Source organism: Thermobia domestica, chromosome 3, assembly GCF_964235325.1.
Source record: "Thermobia domestica chromosome 3, izTheDome1.hap1.1, whole genome shotgun sequence".
Taxonomy (NCBI): domain Eukaryota; kingdom Metazoa; phylum Arthropoda; class Insecta; order Zygentoma; family Lepismatidae; genus Thermobia; species Thermobia domestica.
Window position 1 is genome coordinate 259,271,136 of NC_137456.1, and position 15,696 is coordinate 259,286,831.

The following is a 15,696-nucleotide window of genomic DNA, read 5'->3' on the forward strand; positions in this document are numbered from 1 at the left end:
TAAGTAGGAGCAAAAACGCTGACTCAATGGTAGAGACCTTACCTTTGGTGTGTGGGGTCCCTGGTTTCATCCCCGACCAAGTAAGTTTCTGGTGGACAACATCGTATCCGTGGGTTTTCTTGGAATACCACCGTTTCCTTCCACATTATCATTCCACTAATTATTCCATCATCATTCACTTGCCTTAATCATTGTCTCCCTCAGCTAAACAGCCATAATTGTGGGATGTTAAACTAAAACATTTCACTTTTTTTTCATTTCATTAAATAGAACCGCTTTAAAAGGATATATTATAGTAGGGTAGAGTACGAGTAGAATAGGGCAGGGATAAGTAGGGTAAAGTAGGGTCGGGTTAGCTTAGGATTAGGGAAGTTTGGACCAATTATGTCAAAATTAATCAAGTGCAATTTCTCGTGTTTGTGTGAGCATAACAACTGGAGCGGGTATTGTAAAGTTCGCCTAATATCGCTTTTATTAGTCGTCGATACTCACCTAATAGAAATAATATACTCTCTGTCACTCACGTCTGGTGAGTGTTGATTTATTAGAAATATTTTGATTTTGTTATTTCAGCAAGGAACAAGTGTATAACAATGAATGTACTGCAAATTTTCATAAATTGTCTTTTTTTAAGTCTGAAAATCTGAAAGCCCTAACAAAGTGCGAAATGGAAAAAATCTCTATTATACTCGATCAGTTGAAAGAACCAAAACTTAAGGTGACAGGTATTACAAACTTACAGTATTTTTTTTTTTTTTTATTTGCGCTACAGGTACACTCATGTCCAAAATGATTGTCGCATATCTATAACTGTCTTCTTGTAGGAATATAATTTGATAACGATTTTGTAGGATACTTTTAATACCAATGCTATGTGTATAATCGGGAAATGTGTATTTGTGGTGAATTTCATAGGATAAGAATTATAAGTAAGAAAATTAGAATGAGTAAAACAAAATGTTGCTAAATGGACAAGAAAGTTTCATGTTCGTTTTGTTGTTTTTATTTACTGCTCTTTTTACATGAAATTTGCCACATACACGTCTTTGGCAATTATACACATACTAACATTATAACAAATATCGGGCGAATTCGTTATCAAATTATATTCCTACAACAACATATTTATAGACATGCGACAATAATTTTGGACATGAGTGTACATATTCATTCTACGCATATCTGTTAATCTGTACAGGTATGTATGTATTTCTTTGTAGGCAATCGAAGAAGAACTGTCATCATCATCTTCGAAACTTCATCAATTCACCGGAAGAGTGCAAATGAATGGGGCGCAAGTTCCCATGTTGCTTCTGTACCATGCTTTAGATGGAAGACTCAATCTGAAGTCTCCACCAGAAGATCAACTTATTACGTCGCTATACCATCCCTATCCTATTAGAATCAATTCCTTCCCAAATGGGGTAAGTTAAGTGTTAAAAAAAGCTTTAAAAGAGTACTAATTATGCTAATATGAGATTAAGGTAAGCTACCCAGTGTTTGAAAGAGCAATTAAGCGAGCTTTGACGGAATAGTTTTACTTTTACACTCTTTTTTTTCTATGTTGTTGTTATTGTTGTCTTGATTTTTTTCTTTCTTTTGTTAGCATGTCCCTGTGTAAAATGGCAAAGTTATGCTGTATCTGGGAAATTGTTCAATAAATAAATAATAAGGAACAACTAATCGCCAACAGACGTATCCTATGTCTTTTTAATGCATTGTGGATTGTATGACAATATTCACAATAATTGAATCAACAACATGAATATTCAAACTTTGTCCAAAAACAAATTGAATCAATAAATGCAGAATAGCCTAGGCCATGGCGCAAAATTTCAAAGTCAGACACGCAGTCGTCAATCTCAAAAATGATGGTCCCCAGTATCTTTCACCTCGCTAGTATCCTCAAATTATGAGAGGTCCTTTCCCCCTTCCCCCACACACGGCCTTTGGTTTAACAAAGAAAGATATTGCATCAGAGCATAGGATTTCAAAACTAGACAATTAGATTCAAGATAATCAATTTTGAATTGGACAATTCATATGCATGGTAAAACATATCTTAAATTAAGACTTCATGTTTGTGTAACGCGCTCTCTTTGCACTGAAGTACCAGTAGTCGATTGCAGTTTTCAGATCAAAGTCCTAGGGCCTTTGATGGAAATTATCAGCAAACCATCCAGTGTGTCAGTCTTCTGTGAATTTCTGTAGGCAGTTTTAAATCTGTTGAGACTGCTGAAGCCTCTCTCACATGAACCAGTACTCATAGGTGAAACTTCACAAAATGTGACAATTGGAAGCAAGTTTGGGAATCTCGTAATGAAGTTTACGATTGAGGGTGGGGAAGGAAGGGCGAATTACAACCTTACTAAGACTTCACTTTCCATGTCCCTTGTGAAGATTTCACATTCCGTGTTTTCTCTCACTCAGTGACAATTATCTTCGTGCGATAGAGAAACTAGCAGCCCTGTGAGTTTTGGTAGAAACCATTTCTAATTTCTAGGTCGCCAGTCTAAATTTCCGGTCGCCAGCTCTAAATTTCTAGTCGCCAATGGCGGCCTGGCGACCGGAAATTTTGCAACCTGGCGTAGGCACCGTCGTGATATAGTGATATATTGTTTTTTTCATTGTTAACAGTTTTATTGTTAGAAGCATGCTTCTGAAGAGTTAAATTAAGTGCTCTGTACAATGAATAAAACAAAATTACCAAAACGTGCGCGGATTATTTCTCTACTAGGATGTTACGCTAACCCGCTCGGCTACGAGTTCCGATCTACGCGGATTATTGTCTATGAGTCATCGTGTTTTTGGATAAAGTTTGAATATTCACCTCTTGTAGTTGATTCAATTATTGTGAATATTGTCACATCATACAAAATATATTGGAAATGTAAGTGCTGCCATCTGTTGGTGATAGTCAACCCTTTACAATAATTGAATCAACTTCAAGAGATGAATATTCAAACTTTGTGCAAAGACAAATTGAGTCAATAATATATTACAGAACAGTCCAGGCACTTTTGTGATATTTTGTTTCTTTCATTACTGACAGTTTTATTGTTGGAAGCCTGCTTCTGAAGAGTGAAATTAAGTGCTCTGTACAATGAATAAAACAAAATTGCAAAAAGAAAAATTAAAGAAAAGTGTACAAATTATTCTGTAATTATTATTGATTCAATTTGTCTTTGAGCAAAGTTTGAATATTCATCTCTTGAAGTTGATTCAATTATTGTGAATAATGAAACGACGTACACAATACATTATAAAGGTATGTGCTACCATCTGTTGGTGCAAGCCTTTAGTGTCATCCTAATGTAGATGTTAAGAAAACGAAATCGCTGGTGATTGGAACGAAGGAAATTGTGTCGAGTGGAAGTTTAAGCGAAATAGAAGAGTTAGCTACTTTTTGACCGAAGCAGCTGATTTTCTGATTGGCATCATTATTCTTGACAATATTGTGCCTGACCCGCTGTGTTTCACACTACGTATTTTGACAGTGAGTATAAACTAACCTTAAGATTCAACAAATTATGGGGAATTGTATACGGCAGTAGTTTCCAACTTGGGAGGAATGAAGAACTTGTACAGGAGACGGAAGTTGCTGACAGAAATAAACTGAGTTCGTAATTACAAATATTACGACTAATGGAATTAACAAGATGCTTTGACTTAAAAACCGTACAAACATGCATAACTAATGAGTAAGAACTGTGGTTTCACTAAGGACAAGGCTGGTAAAATAATAATAATAATAATAATAATAATAATAATAATAATAATAATAATAATAATAATAATAATAATAATGCACTACTATGATCTTCAGAAAATGATAATGATTTGGGAATTCAATGCTGCAACTTGAGTCAACTTCGCAGAAGGAGTTATACAAAAAGCACCAACAAAGGGGAAGGATGGAAGCCATGAAATGTAGATGATTTGGAAAAGAAAGGCCAGATAAACATAATTAGGAGGAACCACCGCAATAATGATTGTGCTCACAAGTAAAGTGTCCAAATGGATGAATCGAGTTTCGGGATGAGATATAGTGCGCAAGATAGAGGATGTGAAAATATGGATATGTGCAAAGTTATAGTGGCTGAGCGCCATAAGAAACGGAGGGAATCGAAGTTGGTTGAGTTGAGTTGATTTTGAGTTTAACGTCCCGTTCAGCAGCGAGGCTATATGAGACGTGGACCTACTGATTAATGTGGAATTCAAACCACACGAGCTCCCGAAGGAAATCAAGGGTAAATTTGGTGGGAGAAGGGCAATGCTATGTTGTGGGAAAAGGACAATGCTATGTTATTGAAATACATCAATTAAACTGTTGAATCGTGAAAATAGTGAAAGATAGACAATGCCAACGGTGGTAATTTCACATATTGGCAAAACAAGAATGGGCAGAGTAGATCACGAACCTCCGCCGCCATCTTGAAATCCGCCATTTTGAAATCTGTATTTTTTTAAATAGAAAGGTAGATAGTGAAATTTGATAATAATAATAATAATAATAATAATAATAATAATAATAATAATAATAATAATAATGTAATTATATACAACTTGGATATTAAATTTGACTGTTAGTTTTTTTGGCTTGTGGATATGTGTAACTTAGGCCTACATGTGCTTTCGTGATAGTACAAACTTTCAACATACGGGTATCAATCTCCTAGATTTTCGTAAATAACTATAAAGATGATCCTAAATCTTTCAAATGAGTACAAATAACGGTCACTGAAGTTCATAATTGACTTTTTGAGAGCATGCTGGCCCTAATTGATATATCGCATGTCTACCTTTCTATTTTAAAACATATCACAGATTTCAAAATAGTGGATTTCAAGATGGCGGCGGATGTCGTGATCTACTCTGCCCATTCTTGTTTTTTCAATATGTGAAACTACCACCGTTGGCATTGTCTATCTTTCACTATTTTCACGATTCAACAGTTTATTTGATGTATTTCAATAACATAGCACAGCCCTTCTCCCACCAACTTAGACCCCCTCCGTTTCTTATGGCGCTCAGCCACTATAACTTTTCACATATACATATTTTCACATCCTCTATCAGGCGCACTATGTCTCATTTCGAAACTCGATTCATCCATTTGGACCCTTTACTTGTCAGTAAGCGATTAAATACGCTTATATTACAGTTGAGTAAGATATGGAACTATATAATTTTACTTCTATAATTTATTACATATTGTTAATTTGATGTATATTCTATAATAAGAATCCTTTTAAAAAAATCATATTTATGGTAATTGGATTTATACTAATTTTGTATTTAGACAAAAGAAAGAAAAAAAAAACCCTTCTGGTATATAATTGTAAGTTGGTAAAGTAAACATAATTTTGAAAGACTACTATTATATCGCAAACGCAATACTCTTCATTTAATGTATATATACAGGGTAGTCCAAAAGCGTTGTGGAAACACCACAATAAATGGTAAACGCTGCAAAATTTAACCTAAGTAACAATGTAGGTGGGAAATAGAAATGGGGAAAATGTTCAAAGATACATCATGTGATGTCCGTCATCTTGAATTATACGTAATTGTCTTAAATGAAAAGCATGGCATCTGATACATCATTTTATTAACATTTTTTCTTTGTAGAAATTGAATAGCACTGTTATTTTTGTTCTCGTCCTAACCGTTACGACTTTATGACTATTTCTTTGTATATTTTCACAGGCACGTAGCCAGGATTTCGTGAAGGGTGTGGGGTCCGTGACATGAAATACTGTGCTCATCACATCAGGGGCTCGATCTTTCTAAACTATTTTACTGGAACATATATTGGTTCGTTTAGCCAGATTTCGTAAAGTGGAAGGGGGGAGGGGGCATGACATGAAATTCTGAAGGCCCAGAATCTTCTAACCTACTTTACTATCAACATGTATTGGTTTGTTAGAACAATAACATAAGAATATGTTGGTAAGCATTTTAATAACAAACTATGAAGAAATCTCGAGTAAAATTAAAAAAAAAAAAAACGTATTGAAAAAGATTATACAACATTTACGTCCTTCCTCTGTTTATTCAAATATAACAAGATTCCTTTCATTATGACCGCAACTATTATGAAAAGTACATATTCACTATTATAAAAAGTATATACATACTCAATAACGTCTTGTAAAATATTTTACAATATCTACGTTCCTTTTTCTGTTGAATCAAATGCTAACAGAACTTTCTTTCCACATAAATGTTGGTTTTATTATTCCGTCAACTACTGCCGGTTCCAAATGACAGGTTAAAGGATCAATAGAAAATTGTTTTTGAAATAACATGTTTGATACTGCAAGGATGCGATGATGAAAAATTATGATAAAAAATGTCCACGCTGTTACACAACGGCACTATGCTTTCGGAAGCTTGAAATCTCCCTGACTAGTAGCAGAAATTCTGAGAATTCCGTAACTTTTCTAGAAACTTCAAATTCCCTGACTCTTCCAGGATATCTCGCCCACCTCGCCACCATGTATTGCAAGCAATACAAATCTCCTAATAAGAAAGAGTAACCAAAAGCTTCCTGTAGTTTATTTTTAAGGCTGGTCCTTCTTTTTCTTATTTCATTTTGTTTCATCGTTCCTTAATTTTTCTCATTTCTGGTCCCCCCGGACCCCCCTTAGCTACGTGCCTGATTTTCAAGTGGCTTACTAGCAAAAAATGTCCTCGATGCATGCAGAGCGCATTGAGATTCATGCTGATCTCTGGAGTACGAAGTATCAGGATGATTGCAGACGATTTTAACCGGTATCATGAGGAAAGGATTCTCATCAGCAATGGTACTGTGAAGTTCCAAGAAACTGGATCTGTAGCTGATTGACTTAAGACTGGTAGACCATGCACGACGACAGACAAAGCAACAACTGTCGCAGTGATGGCATTATAAACACGCATAATTTAGCCTTGAAAGTATGTTAGTCGCACTTCAGTCATATGTGTTATGTCACTGAATAAGTGGCATACTTAAGCTCCAACTTCACCAACACCTTACGGAAGATGATCCAAATCGCTGTCTGGAATTTCCTCAATGGACTACGGAGCAGCATGGACGAAACCTCACATTCCCGTCCGACATGTTGTTTACTGATGACGCAAATTTTAGGTGTCGGGTAAGGTTAACAAGCAGAACGTGCGGTACTGGTCGAATAGTAATCCGCATGGGTTTGACGCATCCGCAGATGTTCCCGGGAAGGAGATGGTATGTTAGGGGCTCGCGTTATGTATATATTCTTCATAGATGGAACTCTGACGGCGAAAGGTTACCAGTGTATATAATAGTATAACATCTTGCCATTCTTGTTGTCGGGGGATGGGTCATTCCCTAAGTTTTTCCAGCACGATGGCAACCCACCGCAATATAGTACCCGTGTCCGTAAGTACCTCTATCAACAATGTTTTTAATGCCTGAATCTTCCGGCAAGATACTGTAGAATGGCTTCCTGTTTCCCTGATCTGACCCCACTGGATTACTACCTGTGGGATCATATAAAGTCTGTTGTTTATGCAGTGAAAACTATGGATGTTCAGCATCTCAGGGATGTTCAGCAAGGACTGAATTGTGGGTGGATGCATGTTGCAATATTACAGCCGACACTTTGCGCAATGTTTTGCGTGATTGGGAACCCAGAATACATCTGACAATCGACAACACATTGCACACATCCTGTAACAGTGAGTGATTTTTGCTGTATGATTAACCTCTTTTGTTGGGACACAACAAGGAAAAAGTCATAACCTGGAAATCGCTATAGCAAAAATACTATCCATTGAATTTCTACGAAACTTTACTCTTAAAATGATATGTCACACGCCGTGATTTTCACTTTTAAGAAAATTGCGTAAAACTCAGGATGGCAGACGTCATTATGATGTGTCATCAAACTTTTCCCCTAACCATATTCCCCACTTACATTGTTACTTTGATCATATTTTCGGTGTACTTATTATGGTGTTTCCATACTTTTGGATCACCCTATATAACAAGTATTTAAAATAAAAACCTGTTGATCTTTCTAACTTTGTCTCTTTCTTTTTTGTTTAAGAAGTTTTTCCTATAAAAATCCCAGAGAGTGTATTTCAAAAATCAGGGTTTTATCTCCATCACTGTCATGGGCGCGCGAAGAAAATTTTCTAGGAGAGGGGGGGGGCTCAAATCCCTGATTGCTATATTACATTTGGTATTTTTTATTTGTATTAAGAAAATCTTAAGAATTTTAATACATTTTCTTGAGCTAGAGGGGCTCTGGCCCCACCCTGCCCTCCCCTTCGGGCGCCCATGATCACTGTCCTCCTCGCTCCTGTTTAATCGCCATTTTAAAAACTTACCAGGTCGTACTTCACTAACCGTAAGCTAACTGTCGGTAATCCAGCTAGGCTCATTGAGTGCAGTGCACAGCTAGTTACTACCTTCTTAGATATAAATCTGTAAAACTGTTTGTTTTCTCTTAAGAAAATGCTACTGTCCGTTTATACCTTGTACTTCAGTCTAGATAGTATTTCTTTTGTTGTTTGCTTTTACAGCTAGTTACGGCTAATTGCATACCTTTTGTGCAAGTGAATATAGAAGCAACAGATGGCGTCATTCATCTAGTGGAGTCTGTGCTCGATCCCAGTCCCCAACACACCATAGCAGACCTTATTATGCGGCGACCGGAACTCAGGAGATTATCTACATCAATTGTCCAGGTAAGTCAACATTTTCTTATTTTATTATTATTTTGGTTTCGCACAAAAAATAAGATAATAAAAACCTTAATTCCGAACAGTGTTCCTAAATATTCAGCATTTTTAAAAAGTTATATGTGGTTCATTGGTAGTCTGTAATATGGCCGAATGGTTTCAGAAATTGGCTGAAGATTGCGAGGTGAGCATGAGAGCAATTGGAAGATTGAGCGGAGATTGAGTCCTACTAGAACAGGGCGCGAAATTTCAGTTCTGAATCCAGTAGCCGAATCACATTTTACTGACCATTTGCCATTTGATAACGTAAAGGACAAATACCTATCGTTAAACTAAAATATTTTGTCATCAATGGCGACCTGGCAACCGATAATTTTGCGCCCTGCACTAGGAAAGCATGAATATTATTAAGCAGGGCCACGGGTAGGTCAGTGGTAGAAGGCTACCCTCTGGCGCAAGGGGTCTCTGATTCGCAGGGGTGTAGCCAAGGGGAGGCCCATCGGGGCCTGCCCCCCCAAATGGTTTCCTGCCCCCCCCAAACGACCAGCTTTTAAATCATCATAGTAAAATTATCTCGCTTCATTCATTTAAAAGTAACAAAGTTTATTGACAATTAATAATTTATGGTAAAATAGTATGGAGAAATATTGCTTTTTCCATACCGATCGAAAAAATAGTATAGTATTTCTTCCTTATACCGATCGAAAAATAAGATACTTTTTTGTGACAGCAGATTACATAATTTACTGCGATTTATATTTGACAGTTTGAAGACAAACGTTTTAAGAAGGTACTACAAATACAACCATAAAACAAAGGTACTAAACTGATTTGTAAGTACAGTATATTTTTATATGCTTTAACAAGTGTTTTAAAAGACATAGAGGATGGAAAATTTGGTGAGAAACAATGTTTTTATTCAATTTGGATTTCATTCGCTCTCTCTTTTATTTCTACTCAGTGTAATAAAATAATTGTTTTTCTTAGTCACGAATAATAAATAAATATTTTTGTCAGGAAACCGTAAAAAAATTAAATGAAATTTCAAAGAAAATCAATCTTGTGTAGATAGGTTCTGTATACAAGGTCTTAAATTTAAATATAAAGGTAACCAAGAGAAGTTTTGTTGCTTTTTCACCCACCACCTTCGAACATCGATATGTCACCTAACCTGGAAGATCAAAAATAGTCCCCATCAGCATTGACGACCTTCTGAAAACATTCTGGAAGACCATGAAATCCATCGCGGTAGAACTTGGTGGGCCGTGAAACGAAGAAAGTATCAGTTGCATTTTGGACTTTTAGTAGGGATTTGAACTGGCGTCCTCTAAGATGATTGTCCAAAGAATGGAACAGGTGCAATACCCGGGGAATATAGTGGTTGCAATATTGTTTCCCATCCAAGGCGGAAAATGGTGTCCTGAGTCATCCTAACCACGTGGGACTTAGCGTTGTCCCGTAAACGAGGACCCATTTGCAAGTGATGGCTCCAGAGTTTTAAGTTTTTGTTGAGCACAGCTCAACTGCTGACACTACACAGTTGCATTGATACTCTGACCAGCCGGTAGCAGTTACCGATGCACGATGCACCAAACACACAGAAGGACCTTATTCTGGTACAGTGCTGGTTTCGGCTGTTTTGAAATCGGTTCATGGGATTCTAAACAATGATGACGGCGCCGTGGAGCTTCGTATAGGACACACTTTTTATCACATGTCAACGCCCTGTCCAGAAATGGCTCCGAAACACTAAATAAACACAGGCGACTGCCCCGTTGCCTTCTGGCCCGGAGTCAAAATATGTGAGACCCATCGACCCAACTTATAGTGCTTCACAAGTTGATGGATGTGCTGCCGAATGGTTTCTCCACACACTGAATTGTAGTCCCAGTTCCTCTTTGTACATGTGTTGGTCTTCTGGCACGTGGTGTTTTCTGGTGTTTCGTCAGCGTCCTTAAACTTGTTAAACCGTCGCTGCACTGTCCGCGTCGTCACGACACCCTCACCAAAGGCCTGGCATATCTTCTGTCCCGCTACAGCGGCGTTTGACCTCCATTTGAACTCGTTCAGCATACATGCTCTTATTAGTCTGGCAACCAGTCCATAAGATTTGCAGAGTACCTTGCATTTTGGGGTGACTAAGGTTTTTTGATGTCTTCTTATAGATTTTGATGTGCTGAATCCAAAACTGCCGAGTGCAACGCTGGCACCCTTGAGCATTTCCCACAAAACTCACTAACGATTTCCCCTCCGCCCTTTTTATTAAAAAATCGTTGACTTCGGGAAAATTATCTGTAACTCCTACAGTAGTTAACGTAGAATAAAAATTCAAACCTTGTTCTGCTTCTAATTAAACTGTCTTTCCAACTATGTTAATCACTCGGGGCCGCGACGAACAGGAAAGGGAAATAAAATGGGGAATTCTGGAAAATTCCCTCCCAAAGCATCTTTCGGCTCTTAATATTCAAGAGCCGTACCTCGAATCTCCATCCAGAAAGAAAATATTTTTATATTTTCATGAACTTTCGACACTAGCAAACAATATTAGGAAGGATACCGCCCTGGTACCCTTGAACATCTCCCACAAAACTCACAATTTCCAATCATTAGTATTTTACCAAAAAATTATTGACTTCTGGGAAATTATCTTTAACTCCTACAGTAATAAACGTAGAATAACGGTTGAGACCTTGTTATGCTTCTATTGGAACAGTCTTTCCAACTATGTTAATCACTTGGGCAGCGACGAATAGGAAAGGCAAATAAAATGCGAAATTCTGGAAAATTCCCTCCCAAAGCATCTTTCAGCTCTTAATATTCAAGAGCCGTACATCGAATCTCCATCCGGAAAGAAAATATTTTTATTTTTTCAGGAACTTTCGACACTAGCAAACAATATTAGGAAGGATACTGCCCTGGCACCCTTGAACATTTCCCACAAAACTCACTAACGATTTGCCATCATTAGTATTTTACCAAAAAATTATTAACTTCTGGGAAATTATCTGTAACTTCTATAGTAATAAACGTAGAATAACGGTTGAGACCTTGTTATGCTTCTATTGGAACAGTCTTTCCAACTATGTTAATCACTTGGGCTGCAACGAACAGAAAAGGGAAATAAAATGGTAAATTTCGGAAAATTCCCTCCCAAAGCATCTTTCAGCTCTTAATATCCAAGAGCCGTACATCGAATCTCCATCCGGAAAGAAAATATTTTTATTTTTTCAGGAACTTTCGACACTAGCAAACAATATTAGGAAGGGTAGCGCCCTGGCACCCTTGAACATTTCCCACAAAACTCTGAATTTCCCATCATTAGTATTTTACCAAAAAATTATTGACTTCTGGGAAATTTTCTGTAACTTCTATAGTAATTAACGTAGAATAACGGTTCAGACCCTGTTATTCTTCTATTGGAACAGTCTTTCCAACAATGTTAATTACTTGGAGCTGCAATGAACAGGAAACTAAAATAAAATGGTAAATTTCGGAAAATTCCCTTCCAAAGCATCTTTCAGCTCTTAAAGTACAAAAGGGATGGGGTGTATCTCCTTCCGAAAAAAATATTTTTATATTTTCATGAACTTTCTACAATTGAAAATAACCGTACACACGTGAACTGGAACCGTGCGATACACACTTTAATAATTAAAATTTAAAAGGAATTTAAATTTGTAGAATTGATAAGTAGCACAATAAATGGTACAATTATCTTCCTCATATAATTTGGGCAGTAGGATATATTTAGTACTTGTATTCGCTTTTGTTTTTAACAATTTAAGTTTAGTTTACGATTCCTGGCTAAAAGTTCATGAATCTTAATGTTTAAATTTCCTTTTATTTTTTCATCGTTATTAATTCAACCTTTTTATATATCTACAGGTAGCAGCCATCACATAGACATAACAGTTTTTAGTGATCATGTGGATGAGTTTACAGCTGACTAGTGCCAAGTGAATAAACTGTTACTGTTTTATGTGTGTTAACACGTTTCAAAGTAGTGTTTCATAGTGCTCTTTTTAAAAGCACGGCGAATGAAAAGAAGTGCATTTTCACATGTCAGAAAACACAAGAGCGGCTTATAACTGGAGGACCAGCTCAAGTTCGATCAATTATGTTGGCAAGTAGTCTTAGACGTGACGGACGGTTTATTTCTCTTGAGGAAAATGTGCCAGTATACTTTCATAAGTACTGCGTATCAACATATACTTCGCAGTGGCATATCAAGAAAGCCAAAGACAGTCAACTTCAACCTCCTCTGAACCACAGGTGAAACGGATTAGAAGATCAGACGCAAAACCTTTCAATTTTCGTACTGACTGTCTATTCTGTGGAGAGATCTGCTCCGATTCTGATCCAAAAAAAAAAAAAATCCAAGTCGATGGAGCAGATATCACCTTCTTAGAACGGTCGATTGTCCAGGGCAACCTCAAGAAGCTATCCTCAAAATATGTGATGTTAGAAATGACGAATTATCCGAAGCTGTTCGAGTGCTTGTAAATGGAGCTGTTGGAGATCTACATGCGGCAGACGCTCGTTACCACCAAGACTGTTACTATTAATTTTTGCACAGTAAGTCAGCTAAAATTTGTTCACTGAAACGCAGCATAAATAAAGGAAGTGACGGAAATGGAATCAACGCAGTCACGACAGCTTTAAAAGAGGACGCTTCTCGTATTTGGAACCCCATCGAAGTTTACCATCTTTATCAACAGAACGGTGGGTCTAGAACTAATCGTCTTGCAATTATAAGAGATGTTCAAGAAAGAATAGGTAAAGACCTTCTAGTATTGTCCTCTCCTGGTGTATCCAGCATTCTTGCCTTTAAAAATCAAGCTGCTCTTGCCATGAATATTACCGAAGATGACGACGATGATGGAGAAACAATAAAAGAACTAAGTACAAAGATAATGAATGAAGTGAAGAAGCCTGATGATAGATTGAAAAGTTACGAAACTACCCTTTCTGAAGACAATATTAAAAATAATGTTAGTGAAACTTTACTTTCCCTATTAGAGATGTTTGGGATTACTGAGCTACCTGCAATACTCAATGGAAACTACCTACAATATCGTAACTGCAGCATTGACAAAGCAGCCAACTACTCTCCAGATTGCTCTTGCTATGCTTCTGAACAGCAAACGTCTCACTGACGAATTCTATAAGTTTGGAGTCACTTGTAGTTACAGTGAGACCCTAAGATTTAAAGCGTCAGCTGCAGCAGAAGCCAGCAAAGCACCAACTTTGCAAGGACTTAATCCCTCAACAGACGGATTTGTGCAAGCTGTTGGTGACAACTTCAACACGTATATTTCATCTCAAAATGGCCTACGTCAAACTCACAGTATGGCACTGCTGATAACTTAAGTGGAGAAGTCATGGAGTTGCAACAGTAACAAAATTTGTCGCATTACAAAGGAAGAAATGAAGGAACGTGTGACTAGTGGAGTGCCTGTACACCGGTACACAGGGCCAAAAAAGCCATCAATGCCCCAACATTTCTCAGTAAAAGAAGTGCCAACTCTAGTATTACTTGCATCTCAAGTTTATTCAGTGTACAGAGCACAGAGAATAGATTTCGAGTTTGTAAAGTCGATCATTAGGAGTCCTGAAGTCACTCCTGAATATGGTGTCTATAATACAAGAAAATCAACAGCCATTAAACAAGTGTTAAAAGGAGTTAGCTTGAAAAAATTGGGGTCTCAGGAAGATATAACCAGTGATATAGAACAAGAAGCAACTGACTTTGTAGCTACGTGTTGTGAGCCTATGATAGAAGTTTGTATTAACGTTTGGAAGAAAAAAACTGCATCTGCTCACACAAGAGCCCCACTACTTTGCTCTCTTCCACCGACGTCGGAAGCTTTTAAACTAAATGTAAAGCCCGAACATCTACAAATGCTAATTTGGCTGAGTGCAGACAGGGCAGACCCACCAAATGTTCATTCAACTTGTTATGGATGGACACGTGATGAAACTAACAAATCGTTAAGGCCAGTTATGCTTCCTCCAAATGTTGAGCCAGCTCCTGCCGATGTACTTCACCTCATCAAATGTTCCTGTTCGTCAGAAAAACCTTGTTCAACAAGAAGATGTAGTTGTGTAGGTAAACTACCTTGTGCAATACTTTGATGGTAGATGCTACACCAAACTAAACACGTACTCACATAACGACGCTGACGAGAGTGAAGAAAGTGGTGAGGAATAATATTACAAATAAATATGACATACTTAAATCATTATGTAAGTTTATCTTGAATAACCATTTTTTTACAGATAAGTGTAGCTTTTAGAATACCACTAGAACATTCATTTTCTAAGTGTGCGAAACCTCTCGAACTACAGATGCTACATTTTAATCAAAATCATAAAAATCGAAGAAAGTTATAAAAATATTTTTTTAACGTACGATTTATTAATACACTTTACTGATAATAGAAAATTTTGGAACAGTCTAAATACATTACATTCGTACTTAATAAAAATGTCTTGAAATTGCAAATGTTGCCCTAAGGGCTGATATCGTTGGAAAGATTATTCGAACAGAAGCAGAAAGGGATGAAACATTATTCTTTGTTAATTTGTATAGAAGTTCAAGGTACATTTCCCGCAATTAACCATTTTTAATATAGATGATGTGAAATCATGAGTTTAATGGGAAATGGTAAAGGTAGAAAGTTCATGAAAATTGAAAATATTTCTATCGGAAGGAGATACACCCTATCCCTTTTGTACTTTAAGGGCTGAAAGATGCTTTGGGAGGGAATTTTCCAGAATTTCCCATTTTATTTCCCTTTTCTATTCGTCGCAGCCCGAGTGATTAACATAGTTGGAAAGACTGTTCCAATAGAAGCATAACAAGGTCTCAACCGTTATTCTACGTTTATTACTGTAGAAGTTACAGATAATTTCCCAGAAGTCGATAATTTTTTGGTAAAATACTAATGATGGGAAATTGTGAGTTTTGTGGGAAATGTTCAAGGG

The 15,696-nt window shown here is 37.0% G+C and overlaps 1 protein-coding gene across 3 annotated transcripts in view; it reads left to right on the forward strand.

Moving 5' to 3' along the window:
• LOC145681030 (transforming growth factor-beta-induced protein ig-h3-like) overlaps positions 1 to 15,696 on the forward strand; it is a 125,372-nt gene that overhangs the window by 45,533 nt on the left and 64,143 nt on the right. For all 3 annotated transcript variants that reach the window (XM_081752337.1, XM_081752336.1, XM_081752338.1), the window contains exons 5-6: positions 1,221 to 1,424; positions 8,551 to 8,715. In XM_081752337.1, the coding sequence (XP_081608463.1) occupies positions 1,221 to 1,424; positions 8,551 to 8,715 (369 nt within the window). The remainder of the gene's footprint in view (positions 1 to 1,220; positions 1,425 to 8,550; positions 8,716 to 15,696) is intronic.